This window comes from Hippopotamus amphibius, chromosome 5 (genome assembly GCF_030028045.1).
Source record: "Hippopotamus amphibius kiboko isolate mHipAmp2 chromosome 5, mHipAmp2.hap2, whole genome shotgun sequence".
Lineage (NCBI taxonomy): Eukaryota > Metazoa > Chordata > Mammalia > Artiodactyla > Hippopotamidae > Hippopotamus > Hippopotamus amphibius.
Window position 1 is genome coordinate 36,722,337 of NC_080190.1, and position 22,834 is coordinate 36,745,170.

Genomic DNA, 22,834 nt, shown 5'->3' on the forward strand with positions numbered 1-22,834 from the left:
AGAAAGTTTTTTTAATATCCCCTCCTGGTTAATACAAGCCCCACTCATGCCCTAGAGGCAGCACTGTTCTGATTTTTTTCCACCATTGATTAGTTTTGTTTGTTCTAGACATTTATATAAATGCAGAACTTAAAACAGATGTAATATGGGCTCTTTTGCATCTGGCTTCATTTGCTCAACATTATGGTTTTGAGATTAATCTGTTTAAAAATTCCTTTTGTGCATCAAGGGACACCATCAACAGATGAAAATGCAAGCCACAGAATGGGAGAAAATATTTGCAAATAATATATCTGATAAGAGGTTAATATCCAGAATACATAAAGAACTCCTACAACTCAACAACAAACAACAACCTGATTAAAAAACAAAGGATTTGAATAGACATTTCTACAACGAAGATATACACAAATGGCCAATAAGCACATTGAAAGATGCTCAACATCACTAATCATTAGAGAAATGCAAATCAAAACTACTTTACACCCTGTAGGGTGGCTATTATAAAACACACACACACACACAGAGAACAAACAAAAAAAGTAAATAACAAGTATTGACAAGGATTTGGAGAATTTGGGACCCTTGTGCACTGTTGGTTGGAATGTAAAATGGTGTAACCACTATGGGAAACAGTACGCAGTTTCCTCAAAAAGTTTAAAATGAAATTAACACATGATCCCAGCAATTCCACTTGTGTGTAAGCCCAAAAGAACTGAAAGCAGAAACTCAAACAAATATTTGTACACACATATTCATATCAGCATTATTCATAATAGCCAAGAGTTAGAAGCAACCCAAGTGTCCATCGACCGATGAATGCATAAACAAAATGTGCACTATACATACAATGGAATATTATTCAGCCTTAAAAACGAAGGAAAATTTGACACATGCTACAACATAGATGAGACCTGAAGAAGTTATACTAAGTGAAATAAGCTAGTCACAAAAGGACAAATGCTGTATGATTCCACTTATATGAAGTACCTAGAGTAGTCAATTCATGGAGACAAAAAAGTAGAATGATGGTTGCCAGCTGGGCTGAAGAAAGGAGGAATGAGGAGTTATTATTTAATGGGTATACAGAAGTTTAGTTTTGGAAGAAGAGAAAAGTTCTGGAGCTGGATAGTGGTGATAGTTGCACAAAAGTGTGAATGTACTTAATTGTCACTGAATTGTACACCTAAAATGGTTAAAATGGTAAATTTTGGGGTGGGATAAATTGGGAGATTGGGATTGACATACATTCACTATTGATACTATGTATAAAATAGATAACTAATGAGAACCTACTCTATAGCACAGGGAACTCTATTTAATGCTTTATGGTGACCTAAATAGGAAGGAAATCCCAAAAGGAGGGGATATGTGTATATGTATAGCTGATTCACTTTGCTGTATAGCAGAAACTAACACAACATTGTAAATCAACTATACTCCAATAAAAGTTAATTTAAAAAACAAAAACTAAACAAAAAATGATAAATTTTCTGTTTTGTGTATTTAACCACAATTTATAAAAAGTAAATTCTAAGTTAGCCCTTTAGGATATGGCATAGCTTATCGGTGCCCTTATTTTTGTTCTAGGGGCAGTGTTTCTGACAGAAAGCATGGTCTGGAATATCTCCCTTAATTATGACATTTCAGTAACAAACTTTTTCATTGTAATTAGTGAAAAATGTCACAAGATGTCACTCTTTAGCTGAAAAACTATTCCAATTTGGTTCAGTAGCTGATAACTCTAAGGAATGCCAGAGCATCAGATATATGGTGCTCCAGAGCATCAAATATATATGGAGCATCGAAGCCTGTATATAGTGCTTTGCGCATACAAATACGGTTTTCTGGGAAAGAAGGTTTCCATCTGTGAAATGTATTAATAAGCTATTCTGTTTATGAAATTTATGTTAATGTTCCTTAACTTCGTTGGTACTAATTGTTTTTTAGTATAAATTGAATCAGTGCAGACTTCCCTGGTGGTGCAGTGGTTAAAAATCTGCCTGCCAATGCAGGGGACACGGGTTTGAGCCCTGGTCTGGGAAGATCCCACATGCCACGGAGCAGCTAAGCCCTGGTGCCACAACTACTGAGCCTGAGCCTTAGAGCCCGCAAGCCATAATTATTGAGTCCATGTGCCACAACTACTGAAGCCTGCGCACCTAGAGCCCATGCTTCACAGCAAGAGAAGCCACAGCAATAGGAAGCCCATGCACCGCAACGAAGAGTAGCCCCCGCTCTCTGCAGCTAGAGAAAGCCCATGTGCAGCAACGAAGACCCAATGCAGCCAATAAATAAATTTTAAATAAATAAACTGAATTAGTGTAATTAACACATAACTGTAAGTGAAGGCATGAAATACAAAGCTGAAATGTAAAGATCATTGGTCACTGAAAGTCAGGTGGCTTTCTGATGTGTGACATTGGGTAAGTCCTTTAATTTCTCTGATTTCACCAGAGTGGTAGAAATGTCCTTTCTTAGGTCAACATGCACTACCATATATTTAATCTGTGCTAAAACATATTTAAATATATTCTAATTCTAAAATATTTTGATTTTAATAGTAGTAATCAAATTGTAACTGTTGAAATACAATACCAATGGGAGTTCAGTAGTAGAAAATATTGTCCACAAGAAGACAGTAGGAAATATAATGAGACTTCTTGGCATCCTGGGGGAATATTTTAGGAAAATACTTACTTGTATCAAACAATTGTAATCAGAGGTATAAACTCGTGAAATAAAAAAGATTACATTTATTACTGAGAACAGTTTTTAAAAGGTAATGGAATATCCTGAAGTGTAAAAAAAATTGCTTTGCTTAAACATAAAATTCTTAAGACTCAAGAACACATTAATGCTTAAAGATTAACCATTTAAATTGGTAATATTACACTATAATCAAAATAATTTTTTAAACTAATTTTTTAAAGAATTTTAAACTTCTAATTTTTGTAAGAAGTGTGTTATTGATTTATAATACCTAAAAATAATCAAAAGACCAAATGCTCACCCCTGGGTGAAGTGCTGGATAGCAAAAGGCATCAATAAACTAGGATATTACATTTTTATTAGTAGTAACAGTTTTAGGCTTAAGATTATCAGGATGAGAAAAACTATTGGAAATGGTGGGTAAAAATAAAGAACTCAGAATGATATAAAAAATAGAGTGTAAATAGTGTCCAGTTTAGGATGTTGACAGTTGTTTTGTTTCATTTCATTTTATTTCTCTTAAAACAGATCTTTCTGTCTAACTTTCATTTTCAGATGATTAAATATGCAAAGGGAGAGGGGGTGTAATAGCTAAAGGGTACAGAGTTGCTTTTTGAGGTGATGAAAATGTTCTAAGATTAACTGTGGTGATAGTTGCAGGTATCTGTGAATATATTAAAAACCACTGAATTTTACACTTTAAATGGGTGAATTGTATGGTATATGAAATATATCTCAATAAAGCTGTTATAAAAAGTAGGTGAAAGAAGCACTATTCAAACTTTTTTTTCTGTTACTACAAATATAGTTATGAATGCCTATTTTTAAAAGAGCATTGAAAACAACTGGTTTGGGGGGAGGGATAAATTGAGAGTATGGGATTCACAGATGCACACTACCATATATAAAATAGATACACAACAAGGATTTACTATAGAGCACAGGGAACCATATTCAATATCTTGTAGTAAACTATAATGGAAAAGAATTTTTTAAAAGGAATATAAATATATACATATATATGTATAACTGTTACTTTGCTGTACACATGAAACTAACACAATATTGTAAATCAACTATAATTCAATTAAAATAAATAAAATTCAAGTAAGAAAAAAAATAAGTGAAAGGAAAGAAAATAATGATTTGTTAAAATTTGCGTGATTATTTTAAACACCAGAAGCAAAAAAGATTTATATTTCTTGTTACACTGCCACTTCTCTCATACGTGTGTGTATGTGTGTATGGTGCGGTGGTGGGAAATCTCCCAGTGAGAGAGAGAGAAGTCTGGGAGGGGCATAGTGGGGGAGGCCTCCTCTGTTCCATTGATAACACGTTCATTCACTGGGAGCAGGCTAAAACAGACTAATCCTTCATGCAGTCATTCCTTCTACCTTAATAAGGCTCCGCCACCTCTCCCAGAACTCGGTAAGTTCAAAGTGCAGTAAAAGTGCATTTTTCCAAAGAGTAATCTGAAATGATTTTGTAGATAATTTACTGGAGGGTGAAGAAGGGAGCGGGTGGACGAAGGGGTAAGTATCAGGCATCGCTTTGCTATCGTATTTGCACTGGGGAGAAAACCTCAATGCACAAATACTTTCAAAAAGAGTATTTAGACAGTAATTGGCTTTTTCCCAGGAAAACTTTTCAGAGGGGCCCCTCGCAAGCTGCTGCTGCCCCTGGAAACCAGCGCCCAGAAGGTCTGGGGAGGGGAATTGGCAGGTGCATGTGCGTGGACGAAGGGCTGCGCTTGGCTCAGTCAGTAGCCATCTCTGCCTCTGTCCCCAGGTCCAAGGGATGCCGATCTCCTGGCCCTGCTACCACTGAAGCGCCCAGGGGTCCCTGGAGAGCCGACCTGAGCGCAGACACCACAAACCATGAGTGCTCTGAGGCTGCGAGCGTCGTCCTCGCTACTGCTGCTGTTGCTGCTGGGCGGCTGCCTCCTCGAGGTCGCAGGGAGAAACCAGGGGGCGGCCGGCAGCGCGGCCAAGTCTGCCCCGGGCCCCGCGGGCGGCTCCTCCGGCCGCTTCCTCAGCCCCGAGCGGCACGCGTGCAGCTGGCAGCTCCTGCCGCCCGTCCCAGGGCCCGCGGCGGGCAGCGAGCTGGCGCTGCGCTGCCAGGGCCCGGACGGGGCGCGCCAGCAGTGCGCCTACCGCGGGGAGCCCGGGCGCTGCGCGGTCTACACCGCCCGCCGCTCGCACTACTGGAAGCAGGTGCTTGGCGGGCTGCGCAGGAAGCGGCGGCCCTGCCAGGACCCGGCGCCGCTCAAGGCCCGCCTGTGCGCCGGCAAGAAGGGCCACGGCGCGGAGCTGCGCCTGGTGTCCCACGCGTCCCCATTCGTCAGCCCCACGGCGGCGGGCGTCCCCCGGGATGCCAAGCCCCGGGCCAGGAGCCGGGGACAGCCCCGAGAGCCCGGGCCCGGCCCCGCCGCAGGGGCCCCGGCTCCCCCGAGCGCGGCGCCCAAAGGGAAGCCCTCTGAGAAGACCAAAGGCGGCAAGAGGAAGGCGGCCTGGGACCCGGACGAGAAGAGACCCCTGGGGACCCGGTCCGATCCCGATGGGCTGGACGAGAACTCGAAGCTCACGGAGACCTACTGCGCAGAGAAGTGGCATTCCCTCTGCAACTTCTTTGTCAATTTCTGGAATGGCTGAGGATGAGGGCCTGGGGAGGGGCGGGGGAGGGGGAGGGGGGGCAAAGGAGGGGGTCTATGCGCAGCCGGCGAGGGGAAGCTAAGGGCATCCTAGGCCACGAGATACTGGATATAGAGTGGGGAAGAGTCCAGGTTCTAGAATGGGTCTGGGGGGTGGAGGTGGGGCTTGGGATGAGAGTGTAAAGGGTATGGAGAGTCTCTGAGACAGCAGAGAAGTTAAAAATTACTGAGTCGACCCTGATTAAGGGCACAGGAAATAGTGGAAACAGAAGTAGGCATACCTTAAATGTGCAAAAACTGGAGACTGGGAATAGAGGTGGGTACAGAGAGAGGATGAAAAAAATAAGTGGGAAAAAGTGACTAGATGATATGACTTGTGTGGGAAGCAGGATAAAATGTACACTGTTTAACACGTTTATATTAAGATGTACTCACGGGCAACTGATAACCCGAGCCAGGCTGAATTTTCAATGTCTTCTCACCTACTCAGATGACAAGATTACCAACTTTTTTTTTCTCTTTAGGAATTAATATGAACTTGGGTGCTGTCTCCTGTTATATAGATGATCCCCACAGGGACCGAAGCCATTCAGAGCTCAAAATTGACTCCAGTGAAAAGATTTTCAGGATGATTGCCTTTGAATTCTTTTAGAAGTGCTGCTTTTAAGCACAGTGATGCTTAGTGTTCTGAAACTTTCCTATTAACCTTCCAAACTCAGAAGTGAATTATAGATGTTGAGTGCTCCAGTAGGTTTAAAAAAAAAAATTCTCTTTGTATTTGATTGTATTTTTAAAAACAGCTAAAATGTAAGTACATATCTCAAAGTCATTGGGACCATTATGGAAGTCATATCTTTCATGTAATTAATTGTTAACATATTTCATTTTAAATAAGATGTAATGATAGACTTTGCACATGTTAGGTGCTCAATAAAAACTGTATGGCTAGATTTAAAGAACTGGCAGGACAATGGAAATTTTGACTGCATTTGATCTAATTCTGAGTATACCTTGAAGTAAGTTCCTAAAAATATCTTAAATTGTTGGGGAAAGACAAGAGAGAAGAAGTCTGCATAAGGGAAAACTCACAAACTGGCAAACCCTGGGTTCTGTCATTGCTCTGTTTGGCCTACATATAGTTCCCTCATTTTTCCGCTCTTCCTCCCTTCCTCCCAATTGGGATTTGTTGCCAGCATTTAAAAATTAGATAATTTCATATAAAAAGTGAGATTTCTGAATTCTTTTGTAAAATTAGATCTGACGACATTGGGCACACCTTTCCACATTGCAACAATTGGTTGATGCTGAATATTGGCTGCCCTCTTTAGATTAGATATATTTTCTTGAGTTTTTCCACTGCTGCTGCAGGTCTTATAAATTGACTTTATTCGTTTATATTACAGTGCTGAACCCATGAGAACTTTAAGCCACCATCAGATATAAGGGTTTGGGCCTGACCTTCTGTTTTTCTCACCTCCTGTCCTTTAAAATAATGGTAAATGCAACAATCTTACAGATACTGAACATCTTCTGAACTTTTTCCTCCTTGACCAGCCCCTAGAAAATGTAAATTATCTTTTACCTATTCTGTACATTCTTCACACAATTGGCAAAACATTCAGATTGACCATAGTTTCATGCCACGTTTATGAATCACATTCTGAGTAACATTGACCATTAGATAAAATTCATCTTGGCCAAGGAAAGGAAGCTCAGAGTAGCTGGAGACCACTCGCTAAAGATAGGAATGCATGACTTGAGGGATCTTAGTTCCCTGACCAGGGATTGAACTTGGGCCCCTTGCAGTGGACCACCAGGGATTTTCCTAAAGGGGTTCAGTTTTAAAGGGCACTTATACAAAATGGTGATCAGAAACCCTCCATCTCAGCTGGAAACCCCATAAAAAGAAATAAGCAAGAAATGTGTATTGTAGAAGAGAGAAGTATCCAATGAGAAGAACAAAATACAGTGCTCACATTCCTAACATGTAAGCAAGAGGGTAGGTGTGATGGCCTTCAATGACAATGACTTGAAAGGAGAAGAGAAGGTTTCTGGTCTTGGGACCACAGCTGCCCTCCCCTCAGCTCCATGGCTTTCTTACAGCTTCAAAGAGCAGCTCTCGGGGCTTCCTAGGTGGCGCAGTGGTTAAGAATCTGCCTGCCAATGCAGAGGTCACGGGTTCAATCCCAGCTCCAGGAAGATCCCACATGCCGCGGAGCAACTAAGCCTGTGTGCCCAAAAAAAAAAAAAGAGCAGCTCTCGTTACTTCCTGCCGGATGCTGATGCTTACAGCTGCAGAGCTTTGATGAACTTACCCCAAGTTTGTCCCTCCTGTGACCTCTGGCTCACCACATTCAAATTCTTCCCCATTTCAATTTTTAAAAGCAGGCATAAGGCAGACCAAAGCCCTCCTCTCCCTTTTGTAAAGCAAGACGGCTGCTTCAGCCATATTAAAATTATTAGGTGGTCATTATATACAGACAACAGCAGTTCGAAAAGATGATGTAAGGTGCCATTCATAATAGCACCCCAAGGTAAAATACCTAAAAATAAATTCAACAGAAAATATACAAGAGCTACGTGAGGAACACAGAAATACTTCTGAGGGCAGAATAGAAAGACTTGAGTAAATGAAAACATATATGGATTATGATTTTGATTATTATTAAGGAAGTCTTAACATTTAAAAATATCAATCTATAAATCATCAATACATTTAAGCATGATAATAACAGACGACCAAAAGGATTTTGTGCTGTGAAAACTGGGCAAACTGATTCTAAAGTTGCAACGGAAAACCAGAACGAATTTGGGGACTGGAGGGGTGCAGGGTTGTATGTTTCAGAGAGAGAGGAGAAAAGGATGGTTTCATTAAGGCTAAGGCTATAACTTGCAATGGCTAAATACAGAATCTCCCAAAGGACCGTTGGCAGCACAGTGCAAAACAATGTAAATGACGTGAGGGGACTGTTTCTAGGTAACCACAGGGATTCTGCATAAAAGGCCAGAAGCTTCAGACCAGCCCTTCAGTTGACAGTTGCCGCCTTTGAGCTGGGTGGTCATGTGATCGTGGTGGGGCTGAGGACCCTAAACCTTTGATCCATATGTCCTTTTGTTCCCACGCAGAGTGGTCACAGTGAGAACAATTCTTCTCCAAATCAGGACAGGGAGAGTGCCCTTATGCATGGATTTTAAGATGTGAGGAGAGAGGTGAAGGGAAGATGGCCAGTGTGGGATCCCCAGGAGGGTGAGATGTCACTGTGTCTGTTTAATCATGTGTAAACTATTCCTTGGGAGTGCCACGGGATGAAATATTTGCCAGCATTTAGAGGCCGCTCTTTACCTTCTCTCTTTTCTCCCTTCTGATTAAGGCTTGGGAGGGCTCTCAATTAAACTAAAAAAAGCAAAGCAAAAGAACACACAACACAATAGAACACACACTCACACCATACACACACACAGAGGACTGTAGTAGTTTGAAAACTTTCTGCCAGCAGCATGCCCAGAGGAAGGAAGCTGGTTAGCATTGTCCCATCTTTCATTCCTTAGCTCACATGAGCAGTCACCACCATGTGAGTACGCAACCATCTTCTTAGGTGACTTTGGATGTTCCTGCAAAGCCCTGTTAAAATCCACAACATAAACCCTCAGGAAAATCCAGGGGGTGAAATCACTTTGAGTAACTGTGAATGGCTGGCACCTACACTGCTATAAAAGCTTTGAGTGAGACACTGAGGCTGAAGGAGGACCTCAGTGTAAGATAACAGCATGTTTGTCTAAAAGCAGGTGGGCTGCCTTAGGAGGGCTGGAGGCAGATGGAAGACTGGAGAGCTGAAGTTATTTGCAGGAGGGTTAATTAGCTGGTAGGATGTAGGAGGGGAGAGGCCGGAAGAGGCCAGCAGGGGCATTTGACTGCAGCCTCAAAATTTGGCTACTGTTTGATGGTAAATTTGTTCAAAATAGTAGAGGAGGCCTTCTCTTTTAATAGCCATGAAGTTTCACTTGCTGTTTAAAAAATAATAATAACAACTATTGTTTAATGTCAATGATCTCGAATTTTGAAAATAACTTAGAAAACCATTTTAGTCATCACTGGTGTGTTATTTTGGTAATGAATGCAGTTTCGCAAAATCCTATGTCAATAATGTAAAAGTTCCTTTATTTATCATTCTATTGTTTATCTCAAAGCTTGCCATTAGATCCTAATTGAAATTCATAGACTTCCTGGTCCTTGTTAAATATTGAAAGTGAGAGCTCAGATCTAAGAGTGAGAAGGGTTAATGAGCTTGTGAACTCATGCTGGCGGCCTGTTCCCAAGCCTGAACCCTGCATGTGCTGGGGAACAATGGCTGCTTCTTAACCTCCTGGGCGGAACAGCAGGTAGGGATCAAAGGCACCCTGCACTGTGTGGTGTTGCTCCAGCTGACTTCCCACCTAACCCCCAGGAAAGCGTGCCAGGTCCCCAGGGAGGGGTGGGCTGCCCTAAACCCAGGAGCACATCCAAAAGGTCTGTCCCACTACAGTCTCTCTGGAAGTGTACCAGGCGAGCCCACGAGAGTAAGGGATTGGTTCTCAGAGCTGTGGAAATATGGGTGGGAATACTACAGTTATTTAGGCAGAGGCATCACACCAAGTAGCATGTCCCTCCTTAGGGCCTCCTCCAACGTGTGCAGGGCCTGAGGCAAGAGTTCCAATGGAGGGAAGTCCACATACCATATGTCTAAATGTTAAATAATCATAACAAAAGCTAATAAATATAGTCTATCCTCCTATCTTGGCTATACCTTTGAACAACAAAATTTTAAATACATACCTATGAAAATATAATTTTTATATGATTGAAAGTTGGTAAAATACCAAAGACAATGAAATTTAATGTTCCTGGTATATGTCTGGGGTTCTCTTGATGGGCTGGTGAATAATGGATGAGTAATAGTGACCTATATAATTCACAAGTTATTATATTGTAATTTTTTGTCTTCATTTCAGCAAAATTGCTAATTATGCTGGAGTATAAACAGCAAGATTTGTGCCAGAAATGCCAAATTAGACAATAATTTTTGAGTCGTCATAATTCTTAGTTGGCTTTTCATTAATTTTGATTTTGAGATACTTCATTCTGCTGAAGCAGTAGCAACTGGATTTGTCAATACATTTCTTAGACTCAGAAATGAACCCGAAATTTTATAAATCACACTCAAGCATTGTATTGAAATTGCAAGTGATAATTAACATTATTACATAAATGTTATGTAATTTTACATAACATTAATATGTTAATATTAATTATGTTGTACATGTTACATTTATGCTATAAAATAGCATAAAATATTTAATATATTTATAAAACATTTTAATTTAATCTTATAAATTGCTATCACTTATACTTCAATGTTTCATCTCTTAAAGCTATATCTAGAAGCATTCAATATTTCTTAAATTCTTTCAAAGTTTCCGATTTGTTCAAATCTCTCATCAGTTGAGAGCATACCTTGTTCTATAAAGGCCAAAAAATAGGCTCTATTGAAATTAGTTTAGAATCATTTATGAAGAAATCTTTTCCTTTAAAGTCATGCAAACATATTCTCTTCCATTTTGATTTCCTTAAGTTTTATTAGAATGTTACTTCTGTTCATGTGTCATGTGTGGTTTTATTCGATTTAAATAAGCAATTTTCACTGAAATTAAAAAAGTAATTTTAATTCCTTAAAAAGTGAAATAGACAATCTTGAATCTATATGTTCTTATAAGCTTTTGAATAGCATTATTAATAGCAAGTGATACTTATACCAAAAATAAGTACAGATAGAGCACATTTTAAATTAATTTCATTTTCTATCACCAACTACAATTTATTCTTCATTTGAAGATCTGTTTCACTCAACTCATCTCACACATGTTCTGTCTTACCTAGCTTAGGTCTAATTGCTTTAGCACTATTTCATAGGCTCTCACATTGTGTGACTGAAAGGTCAATTCTGATATGTATTTCATCAAGATGTGACATCTCTGGACAGATCCAGAAAATATGGCATATAATTTTGGAATGTTCCAAAGAATGGCATTGCTGTTAGTACAATTGAGGCATTGTCTCCTGAAATAAATTCAAACTATGCACTGCACTGTCCAATATAGCAGCCATTAGACACATGAGGTTCTGAGCATTTGAAATGTGGCTAGTCTGAATTGAGATGTGCTATGAGTATAAAATACATACTGGGTTTCAAAAGCTTGGTACCACTCCCCCAACAACACAAAAATAATGTAAAATGTGCCATGAAAAAATTTTATAATATTGCGTGCATGTGGAAGTGGTAATATTTTTGAGATATTAGGTTGAATAAAATAAATTATTAAAATTAATTTTAATTTTTTTTAGCATAAGTACTTCAAAATTTAAAATCACATATGCATGGGACCTCCTTGGCAGTTCAGTGGTTAAGACTCCATGCTTCCACTGAGGAGGGCATGGGTTCGATCCCTGGTCAGGGAACTAAGATCCCAGCATGCCGAATGGTGAGGCTTAAATAAATAAATATGTATGTGACTTGCATGATATTTCTATTGGACAGTGCTGGTGTAGAACACCAAAAATGCTTCTGGATTTTTGTCCAAAATTCTGGCTTGCACATCTTTTCCTTTACCGAGATGTTATAGGCCTGCCCTCAGAAATCTTATCTTTTATTTATTAATTTTGGCCTCTTCGCGTGGCGTGTGGGATCTTAGTTCCCTGAGCAGGGAATGAACCTATGCCCCTGCAGTGGAAGTGCAGAGTCTTAACCACTGAACTGTCAGAGAAGTCCTCAGCAATCTTAAATCAATACCTACAGTTGAAAAAATCTTTTTTATTTCTTCAGTTCTTTAGTTGAGTGAAAAATCTGTGCTTTTTACAACAGGAGTGAAACTAATGAAGCATTAGTTTGGACTGCTCTAGCTATAACTTTTGAAATCATTTTAATCAAATCTAGAAATCTGCTATTTTCTGTAAATATTGTGCTGTTAGTGCCATGAAAAATATCATTATGTCTAGCTGAATACTGGACATGTATTATTACTTTAGGACTATTACATGGATGTTTTATATTGGTGTTTACTTGTCCTTCTGAAATACTATTAATTGCTGTTTATTCAGCTTTTTTTTTCAGTTCTAGTGTTTGCATGTATCTTTTTTTTAACGTGCAAGTGGCAGTCATGTTCTTTTAAAAGAGAATCTAAATGTGTCCTTTCACAAGTCCCTCCATTGGTCAAAGCTAATTATGACATGATAGTGAAACATGTAAGAGGAGCTATGGGATATTCTGTGCTTAGAATGGAAAAGTCAGTTTCTCCATCTGAAGAAATTTTTATGTACAATGAAATATTAAACTTTCTGACAAGTTCATACAGTAGGAAACTGGATAATCATTTATTTCAACTTAACTTTTTTGGGGGGGTGGGGCCAGGATCATCCTCATGCTGGAAGAATGTGATGGCCATTTTCCAGGATCCTTACCTCCCCAAAAAAGTTCCAGAGGTCTCCTCTTTTTCACCTAGCTTGCCGATTTCATGGATGCAATTTTCTTTATCATTTAATAGTCCAGAGTAGCATTTGAGGGTTTTTTAATAAATTTATTTATTTTATTTATTTATTTATTTATTTATTTATTTATTTATTGGCTGTGTTGGGTCTTCCTTGCTGCACACAGCAGTTCAGATTTTGATATTTGATTTTTTTTTTTAAAGAGGTTATTCCTTTATTTTTTTTTAATTGGCTACGTGGGGTCTTTTGTTGCTGCACGGGGGCTTTCTGTAGTTGTGGAGAGCAGGGGCTCCTCTTCATTGTGGTGGGAGGGGGGGTGCTCTTCATTGTGGTTTGTGGGCTTCTTATTGTGGTGGCTTCTCTTGTTGTGGAGCACAGGTTCTAGGCGCACGGGCTTCAGTGGTTGCGGTGCGTGGGCTCAGTAGTTGTGGCCCACAGGTTTAGTTGCTCTGGGGCGTGTGGGATCTTCCTGGACTAGGGCTTGAACCCGTGTTCCCTGCATTGGCAGGCGGATTCCTAACCGCTGCACCACCAAGGAAGCTCCTGACTTGTGATTTAAAAGGAATAATTCTTTTAAAATTTTCATTGCTTTGATTAGTCATTACTTTACTTAGTAAAGAATTTGGAGGTGCAGAGACCTTCATCTGCTTATTCAAGCTGTAGATTTGATGAGAGTAATGTTCTAGCCAGATTTCATTGTTTCGATAAGTAAATATTCATTAAAGAGTTTCTAATATCCATTTTGCACATTTTATATGGTCATGTCCAACAGTTTAGGGTTTAAAAAATAAACCAATCACTCTGAAAATGTTCTATTTCCTTTTTTCCTCCAGCTTTTCTTCTGCTCTGAGTTCCAATTGAATATTTTCTATTACAATCTTGACTAGTACTCATTCTTGGTAATCTAAGGGATTAAAAAATAAAGTGCAATATGGATAAACAACAAGGTCCTACTGCATAGCACTGTAGGGCACAGTGCACAAATTTAAACTCCAAAAATGTGCCAGGGAGGCTGAAAATAATAATGAGGATGATAATAGTAACAGTATAACAAAATTACTGTAGAAAGAAAAACATAACCAGATGCAATGCATGAAGCTTTATTGGATTCTGGATTTAAAAAAAAAAATCTAGTTAAAAGGCATTTTGGGAACTGAGAAAATTTAAATATGGCCTATATTTTAAGTGATATTATTTAAGCAGAATTAATTATCTTAGATGTGATAACAGTACTGTGGTTATGAAGAAAAACGTCCTTATGCCCAGTTCCTGCATGTGAATTATTTCAGGGCAAAATGTTATGAGGTGCGCAATTTACTTGTCAGTAATTCAGGAGAAATCTCTCTACGCAGATACACGACAAAGCTAACGGCAAAATGCTAACAAGCGGCAAATGTAAATGAAGGGTAGAGGAATGTTCATTTGTCTTATTGTATTACATTTTCAACTTTCCTGTAGACTTGAGTGTTTCCTAAATAGAAAGCCTGAAGACTAACTGGAAACTGATCACGCCTCTACTTAGGAATGTAATGAAGTTACAGAGACGGAGCCACGGCCTCGCTGGCTTCTCTCCTGTGGGCGCTGTGCAACGGAAGCTTCCCGGGCCCCACGGTTACCTTAAAATGTTTTCTAAATTTCTTGAATTGTAGTGAGAAAATGTGGTCCTGAGGGATGTAACCATGGTGATTAAATGGTGATATTAAAAAAAAAAAAAGACAACACTAAAAGAGCCACGAGCACGAGTATATTCAGAGGAAAATGAATTCGGGAAGCCAAAGCGCTGCGCGCGGTGCTTGGGAGCGGGCGGCGCTCGGCGCCCCGCGGGGTGTTCTGTGCGTCCGGTGGTGCTCCGTGCTCCGGGTGATGCTCCGTCGCGGGCGCGCACAGGGTTAACTGCAGGCCGAGGGGCCCGGGCACCTCAGCCCGCCCACATTCCGCCGCTGAATGGAGGCGACGGCCTGATGCTGGTGGGGTGATGTCGCCGCTCCACATCCAACCTTCCCACTGGCCAGGCCCGCGCCCCTCCCGGGCCGACCCTGCGCCTCCGCAGTCATGCTACCTTCGCCACCATTCACGCGGCCCGACGAGGGTGACAAAGCGGGACAATAAGGAGTCTGCGGACGTCGTCGCAGAATCTAGAATTGCTGGGCTAGGAACGTGGAGACAAATACCGTGGTTCTGACGGCCCCCGTCGTGGACCAGCCTAGTAATCTGACCCCTTCCGTGATGTGACAGGGGGCTTGTGTTTGCAGATCCGTTCCTTTGTCTGAAGTTTGGAGATAAACCGTGGTACAACTTGAGCAATGTGTGTGTGTGTGTGTGTGTACGCCCGCGCGCCGTTTCATTAAATTCCTGTAAACCAAAAAAAGGAGACACTTTTCCTGCTTGGCCCTTGTCTAGTCTTATAAAGCACATCTCATAAAATGTAAACTTTTTTTTTTAATAATGGGTGAATGGGGTTTTAAGTCTACAGAAACCTAAATGAATGTTATTTTCATAAATAATGCTCCATGAAATCTAATAATTTATTCTTCTTCCTGTAAAAACTGTATTTTTTAATAGCTTCAGCTGGCAATATTTCCTAAAATATTTTATAAAATATGTAAGACATAAAATAATGTAAATGCTTCATTTTTATTACCTATCCAATGACCATGAAAAATAGAGAAAGTGTGATTAAGTGGGCAATACAAAATGGCATTATCACCAGAAAAAGTAAATTGGCACGTACAGAATGAGTAAAACAAAATGTCCAAATAGAAAATTAATTCACTCCTTCAGCTAGTACTTAGAGAACCCACAATGGCCAGGCTCTGGGGATTCAAAAGTGTGTGAGACACCCTCCAGAATCTCCCAGTATTCCTGAGGAAGAGTGTTGGTTGAGGTGGCGAGTATTATGAATAAGTACCAGGTGCTGCAGGAGCCCATGGGAGGGACACTCGACTGTGGCGGTGACAGAGAGGGGGAATCAGGAAAGGCTTCCTGAAGGAAGAAATACTGAGCTGAAACCTGAAGAAGTTTGGCCAGTTGTTCCCTAACTTTGTGGACATTAGAATCACCCGGGAGCTTTTAAAAATCCCTGTGGCCCAGGTTATACTGCTGTTAAATCAGAATGTCTGGGCGAGAGCCTGACAACAGTGTTTTAAAAAATTATTTAAAAGGACTTCCCTGGTGGCCCAGTGAGTAAGACTCTGTGCTTCCGGTACAGGGGACCGGGGTTCAAAACCTGATCGGGGATACAGATCCCACATGCACGTGCAACTAAGAAGTCCACGTGCTGCATCTAAAGATTCTGCATGCTGCAAGGAAGATCCCATGTGCCGCAACTAAGACCTGGTACAGCCAAAATAAATATTTTAAACAAATAAATAAAGTTATTTTAAAACCCAGGTAATCCCAAATGTCCAGCAAAGTTGGGGGGATTATTGAGGCAAAGGGAAAGAAGCTGATGTTTTTTAGTTTTCTGAAGGAAAACGTTTGCCCAGCAGGCAAGTAGTGGTTGCTAGTCATTGTTCTTGCTCCCAGCTTCTCCTCTGCGCTGCCTGCCTCTAGCACACATTCAGGAAATGTTTATTGAAGCTGGAGAAAAAGCGAATCAAAATCCGGATGTATAAGAAAACCAGGCCCTCCTAAGGAATGCTGGGTGTCAACTAATTAGGGTCTGACACATACAATGGCAGGTCCTCCCCTAAAAAGAAGGTAAAATGCAACATTTTGACAACTGGAGAAAAATGCTGTAATTGTTGCTTCATAGGCAACAGTTAAAGGACTATTGTTTCTATCTTGAAAATGGCTCCCTCCTCTTTATTAAAAAAGCACATCTGCCAGAATCATGAGTACAGTAATCATGAACAGCCTAAGGAGAAGGCCACTCGAAAAAATCTTCCTTCAAGTTAGTGGAGGTAAGCTGTGCTGGGTAGAAGCTAGGGGTCTCTCCACCCAGGGGTCACCTTCTCTGCCGACTCAGGGAGCAGAAGGACTTGCCCATCACGCTCTCCTAGCTAAGCATTCTTTGGGATGTTACTCTACCTTGGCATGAAACAGCCTCTTGCAATTTACCTCTTGGTTTAAGTGGTAGTTCCAAGCCTACAGACACTTTGGGGTGGGGGGTGGTGCGCTTTTGAGGTGGGGGGGGCGCGCTTCTCTGGTGGCGCAGTGGTTAAGAATCCGCCTGCCGATGCAGGGGACACAGGTTCAATCCCTGGTCCAGGAAGATCTCACATACCGAGGAGCAACAAAGCCCATGTGCCACAACTACCGAGCCTGTGCTCTAGAGCCGACAAGCCACAACTATTGAGCCCACGTGCCACAACTACTGAAGCCTGTGCGCCTGGAGCCTGTGCCCCACAAGAGAAGCCACAGCAATGAGAATGCTGTGGATCATAACGAAGAGTAGTGCCCGCTCGCCACAACTAGAGAAAGCCTGCACGCAGCAACAAAGACCCAACACAGCCAAAAATTAAATAAATAAACTTATTTAAAAAAATAAAAGGGGGGGGGGAAGAAAACCCTTTTTAATCCAGGCTGAGGCAGGTTGCACTTTTGGTAGATCAGAGACCACAGAATATGAACTCCTTTTTTGCGAGGGGTGGGGTGCTATTCTCTGACATTCTAGGAGACCCACTGAAGCCCTGAGGAAACAGCATGATGTCACACCACTCAAGGAGAGTGCCAGGGAATGAACCCCGCAGGGCTCTATCCCATTAACCTCTAGGAACCTTTGCATCTCTCTGTAGGAAAGTGGGAAGTCAAATCTAAGGCGTTTATTCCTCCTCCTCCAAGCACTGGGTGCAGCTGTGACCCCATGGGATTAACAAAGGCAATCCTGTGACCTAGGTTCAAGCCGCAAAGGCGCTCCTCAATCCAGGGGACTCTGAGGGGACAGGGCCAGGAATGGTCTAGAGAGAGAGCACTAATGTCCCACACCTGATGCAATAGGGGGTCTGAGCCTCTGAAACTAACCAATCAGCACAAAACCCTGCAAAATGGAAGCTGATCTAAAATGATGCTAGTCCCAGGCAAAGCCCATGGACAAGAAAGGAGAAGGTGTTTCATAGGAAAACAAGTGTGGATTTTGCAGCAGACTCCCCAAGGGTAGCTGGGAGCTGTTGCTGAGCCCTGAAAATCAATCAGGCTCTTTCAAATATCTTTTCCTCTTGGGCACAGTGAGGTAACGCCTCCTCACACGTATAGGTGCTTTATAGTCTGACAAGTGTTTTCACAGACATGACCTCATCTGAGCCTTACAGCCACCCTGTGAGCTTGGCAGGGCACGCGTGATCTTTCCCCCTAGTTAACACTGTGAGAAACTGAGGCTCAGAGCGAGTGTCTTGTAGCGAAGAGCTGCTCCCTGAACCCATGTCTGACTTAAAGCGCTCTTTCTACTCAACTGGTATTTCTTCAAATCTGGGCTGAACATTAGTAGCTACTTTTAAACCACCCACAGAGCTCACGAAAAATACAGATTTCTGGACCGCACTCGGATCTTCTGAAAGTGACCATCTGGGGCAGCGCTGGGGAGACTATTTTAACCTGCAGACTGCCCAGGCGCTTCTGGTTAAGAATCACATTTGGTAATTTGTCACCCAGACAAGACCCAGGAGTGTTTCACTTGGATTCGAAGTTCCCATGAGCTCTTGGGTCTAGTGTTTCCTTGGCCTTGCACCAATTAGCCCTGTGTGCTGTTGGACAGATCAGATGTCTACCTACCCCTTGTTCCCCTAATGTCCTTCCAGTGGTTCTTCTGGAATGCCTGGAGTGTCCATTCTTTAAGCATTTCTTCAGGTTTGGGTGGTGTGGGGATACCATGCACAGGTGTCATCTGGAGGAGCTGGTTAAACACTATGCTGTCAACTTAGGACACAAGCTGTGCTGAGCAGGTGGATGTGGGTCCTGGCATGAAGAGAGAAGGATATGGACCTTGCTTGGGAGACCCTTGTTCTGGTCCTGCATCTACCAGTTGGGTAGCCTTGAATAAGTTGTTCAACCTCTCTTGGCCTCACTACCCTCTTCTGAAATCCAAGGAGGGTATATCAGACCCAAATCCTTATTTCTAACAATATGTTATGCTGAAGACCAATGTGTGAAACAGACGAAGTCTGATATGACAGATTCCAGGTGTCCACCAGGACTTAGGAAGGCAAAGAATGCAGAGCACACACGAGGCTTCTATTTTAGTTTCACCTCCTTGAATCACCTTTCTTCCCTGACACCATGGCTCACAGAGATGGAAATGCAAATAAAACCAACTCCCAAATCACACTCATCTTAAAAACAGATGCAACCTCTAAGAGTTTTTCCAACAGTATGAGAACCTCAGGCTTGAGCTAAACTGCTTCCTAGTTGGATGAGAAAAGAAATTAAAAAAAAAAAAAGAATGATTACAACTATGGCACTCTAGGGTAGGATTAGAAAATTCCCTTTTAGATTGGAGCAACACGATACTGACGTGGAAGTATCTTGGAGATCTACTGTAGAGAGAAAAGAAGTGTAAGGTGCCTTGTGTACTACTATTTGTGTTGAAAAAGAAAAGAGAAAGAAGGAGCCCATATACATATATGGAAAAGTGATAATGCTGGTTACTATTATGAAGGGAACTGAGTGGCAGAAGCGGTGTGGGAGGGAGGCTTGCTTTTCACTCTACACCTTTTTTTATCTTTTGATTTTCACTATGTGCATTTTACTTTTTTAAACTGTCCTTGGGTATTCCTCATCACTTCTTCTGACCCTCTGACCAGCAATTCCACTTCTGGGAATTGATCCAACAGATATACTCACACATTCAAAACATGACATGACCATATAGTTGTTCACTGAAGCCTCTTTTTTTTCGTAATTGCAAATGTTTGAAATGTTGTCAAGCTCCACCAGCAGGAGACTGGTAAAACAGATTGTGGCACACCTACAAAATGAAAAAATCATGCATTGTGAAGCAGTGAGGATGCCCGCGATGTACTAATATGGAGAGATCCACCAGATACACTGTTGAGTGAAAATAGGAAGATGCAGAAAAGTATGTATAATATGAATTTTAAAAGGGGGTCTAAAATGTATACATACATATATACATTCATATTTGCCTGTGTATGTATTGAAGTCTCTGGTAGGGTACACTAGGGACAAATAATTGCGTTTATCTTTTGTGGGAGAATTGGGAGACTGGGGAACGGGAATAGAAGACAAATTTTATTGAATATCTTTTTGTGTTTTTTTTTAATCTATCTAGTTATTTATTTATTTACTTTATTGGCTGTGTTGGGTCTTCATTGCTGCACATGGACTTTTTCTAGTTGCGGTGAGGGGGGCTACCTACTCTTTGTTGTGGTGCGTGGGCTCCTCACTGTGGTGGCCTCTCTTGTTGCGGAGCACAGGCTCTAGGCACATGGGCTTCAGTAGTTGTGGCACGAGGGCTCAACAGCTGTGACTCATGGGCTCTAGAGCACAGGCTCAATAGTTATGGTGCACAGGTTTAGTTGCTCCGAGGCACGTGGGACCTTCCTGGGGCAGGGATCGAATCCGTGTCCCCTGCATTGGAAGGCGGATTCCCAACCACTGTGTCACCTAGGAAGTCCTTGAATATCTTTCTGTACTTTAATATTTTTCAACCATGTAAATATAATATCTACTCAAATTAATTAATGTTTTAAAACAAACATATAAAAATTTGGCTTCCCCCTCCTTTATGCCAGCATGGCCATTATGGTTTTGCTTCAGGACCAGAACACAAAACACTCTTTTAAAGAAGTCATGCTTTGGGCCTCCCTTCATCCTTTCAAATAGTGACTTGCAGAAAATCCAAAGCAGCATCTCTTCCCTCTAGATTCCTAGTCTTCGGAACTTTTCCATGCTAGCTATTCATTGCCCTTTTCTCTTACCTACCCCCCTTACTCAATTCTCATCAATCTTCCCTGGGCCTCTGCTCTGAACACTGCTATAGCCACCAGAACTCTGATTTATAGCACAACTTCGTGCTTGGAGTTATAGGAAAGCAGAACCATGGCTCTGAACATGGGCATCTCAACAGCTCCCTAGCGTTGGCCAACTCCTATCTCTACTGCAAGCTCTTAACTGGCCCCACACCTCAATTTCCTCATACAATTGACATCCCCAGGTGCTTCAAGGGGTAAATAATCGCCTTTCACACTGAATCAATCAATCTTCTCAAACTTAAGGCTAGCTGAGCCTGCCCCAACCCTTGCTAAAACCCCCATATACCCTAGTCACCTATCATGTGCTTATCTTCACCTGCTTCCTCTAGTTACCTCCAAACTTGGCTCAAACTTATTCTCAGAGCCTCTAGCATCCCTCCAAAAGCCACTCAGGCCTTGAATCAATGAACTCCCAAGGATATCACTGCATTCATTTCAAACACAGTCCATGGCACTGGGCATGATGCTGGAAGACAGTCATGAACAAGACTGAGGTGGTCCCTGTCTACTTGGAGCCAGTAGCCCAGCTGGAAAGGCAATTCAACAAGGGATCAAATATTGTGGCTCTCAACTCTGGCTGTACATTAGAATTTCTTGGGATCTTTTCAAAATGCCAGTTCTCTAAGTCCTCTCCTGACAAACTGAATCTCTGGAGGTGAGGACTGTGCAGCAGTATTTTTTAAACCCTCCAGGTGATTCTAATGGCAACCAGCATTGAGAACCCTTCTGTAACACAAGATTTACACAACCTCCTACTTAATAATACAATCTAAATGATTCCTAGATGACAGTCCTTAAGTGAAACATAAAAATGGAATTTACTTTCTATAGATACAAGGCTAGGAATTACGGCACTGTTCTGAAATCCCATTTCATACCACAAACAACACTTTAATCCTGAAAATAAATGACAAGAAAGCCTGAATGCATGTTTTAAGAAATATCCAATGGTAGGCAAACAATATTATAACATGGCATAGAGTGACCAGGGCTTATCTATGAGACAGGATGGAATACCTTGGTGGTAAGAATTGTGGGGAATGAAGACGTATTTTCCTTCTTGACTCACAGGGTTTTCTCAGGGAATTTCTTGGCTCCATCCATGCCTCAGAGGGTTCCAGTGGAATCTGAACTATACAGATAACCTTCTACCACCCAGTCATTCCTTGTCTCTATGACTGGGGGCCCGAGAATGTGGTCTGTGATGATGACTTCAGTAAGTGGGCCTCACAGTGCAGAGTATCACTCCTCCCACATCCTCTCTGGCAGGCAGCTCTGAAGATTTCAGGGGGCAGTTGAAGAACTGTGAATGAGGATTTTCCTTTAACCTTTATTTGGAGGTATGGGGGTTAATGCTTTTATTATCTCTATTGGGGTCTAATCCAACCAAAAGAAACACATAACAACACACAGGAATTAGTGTCAGAACAATGAAATACACACAGCTGACAAATATTTAACGCTCGCCTTCCTCATCTATAAAATAGGCATCATTATAGATAAAACCTCACAGGTCTGCTACGAAAATTAATGGTTATCATTTAGGTAGAGAGTCTGCTATGTAACACCACACAATAGGTGGTATTTGTTATTATTTCTTTTTATCTCTGAAAAGGAAGTCTGGAAAATGCTGTTTTATGATTTACAGATTTACAAATGAATCTCCCAAGGGGTTACATCAATGTACATTCCCACCAGCAGTATATGAGAATACCCATTTTTAGCATCCCCACCACAGAGTATCATTCTTAAAAAAAAAGTTGCCAATTTGTTAGATAAAACTGGTATTATTTTAACTTTCATTCACTTTATTAATTCTAGTGTTGAACTTTTTTCCTGTCATATTTCTGATCTATTTTGTATTTCTTTTTGTATCTATGTATTTTTTATATGTCAAGTTAAAATTTTAAAATGTAATCACATCTCAATCTTTTGATTTACAACTTTTGCTCTTGCTTTTATACTTCATCTTGAGATTATATACATATTTATCTTTATCATCTTTTAGCCCAATTTTTTAAAAAA

The 22,834-nt window shown here is 41.3% G+C and overlaps 1 protein-coding gene across 1 annotated transcript; it reads left to right on the forward strand.

Moving 5' to 3' along the window:
- The first annotated feature begins 4,589 nt into the window (after positions 1-4,589).
- On the forward strand, positions 4,590-5,363 carry FGFBP3 (fibroblast growth factor binding protein 3). Its single transcript, XM_057735150.1, has one exon. It carries the CDS (start codon positions 4,590-4,592, stop codon positions 5,361-5,363), a length of 774 nt encoding a protein of 257 aa, XP_057591133.1.
- Positions 5,364-22,834: the final 17,471 nt, after the last annotated feature.

Coding starts and splice junctions, on each gene's coding strand:
- FGFBP3 (XM_057735150.1), top strand. CDS start 4,590: ATGAGTGCTCTGAGGCTGCGAGCGTCGTCCTCGCTACTGCTGCTGTTG.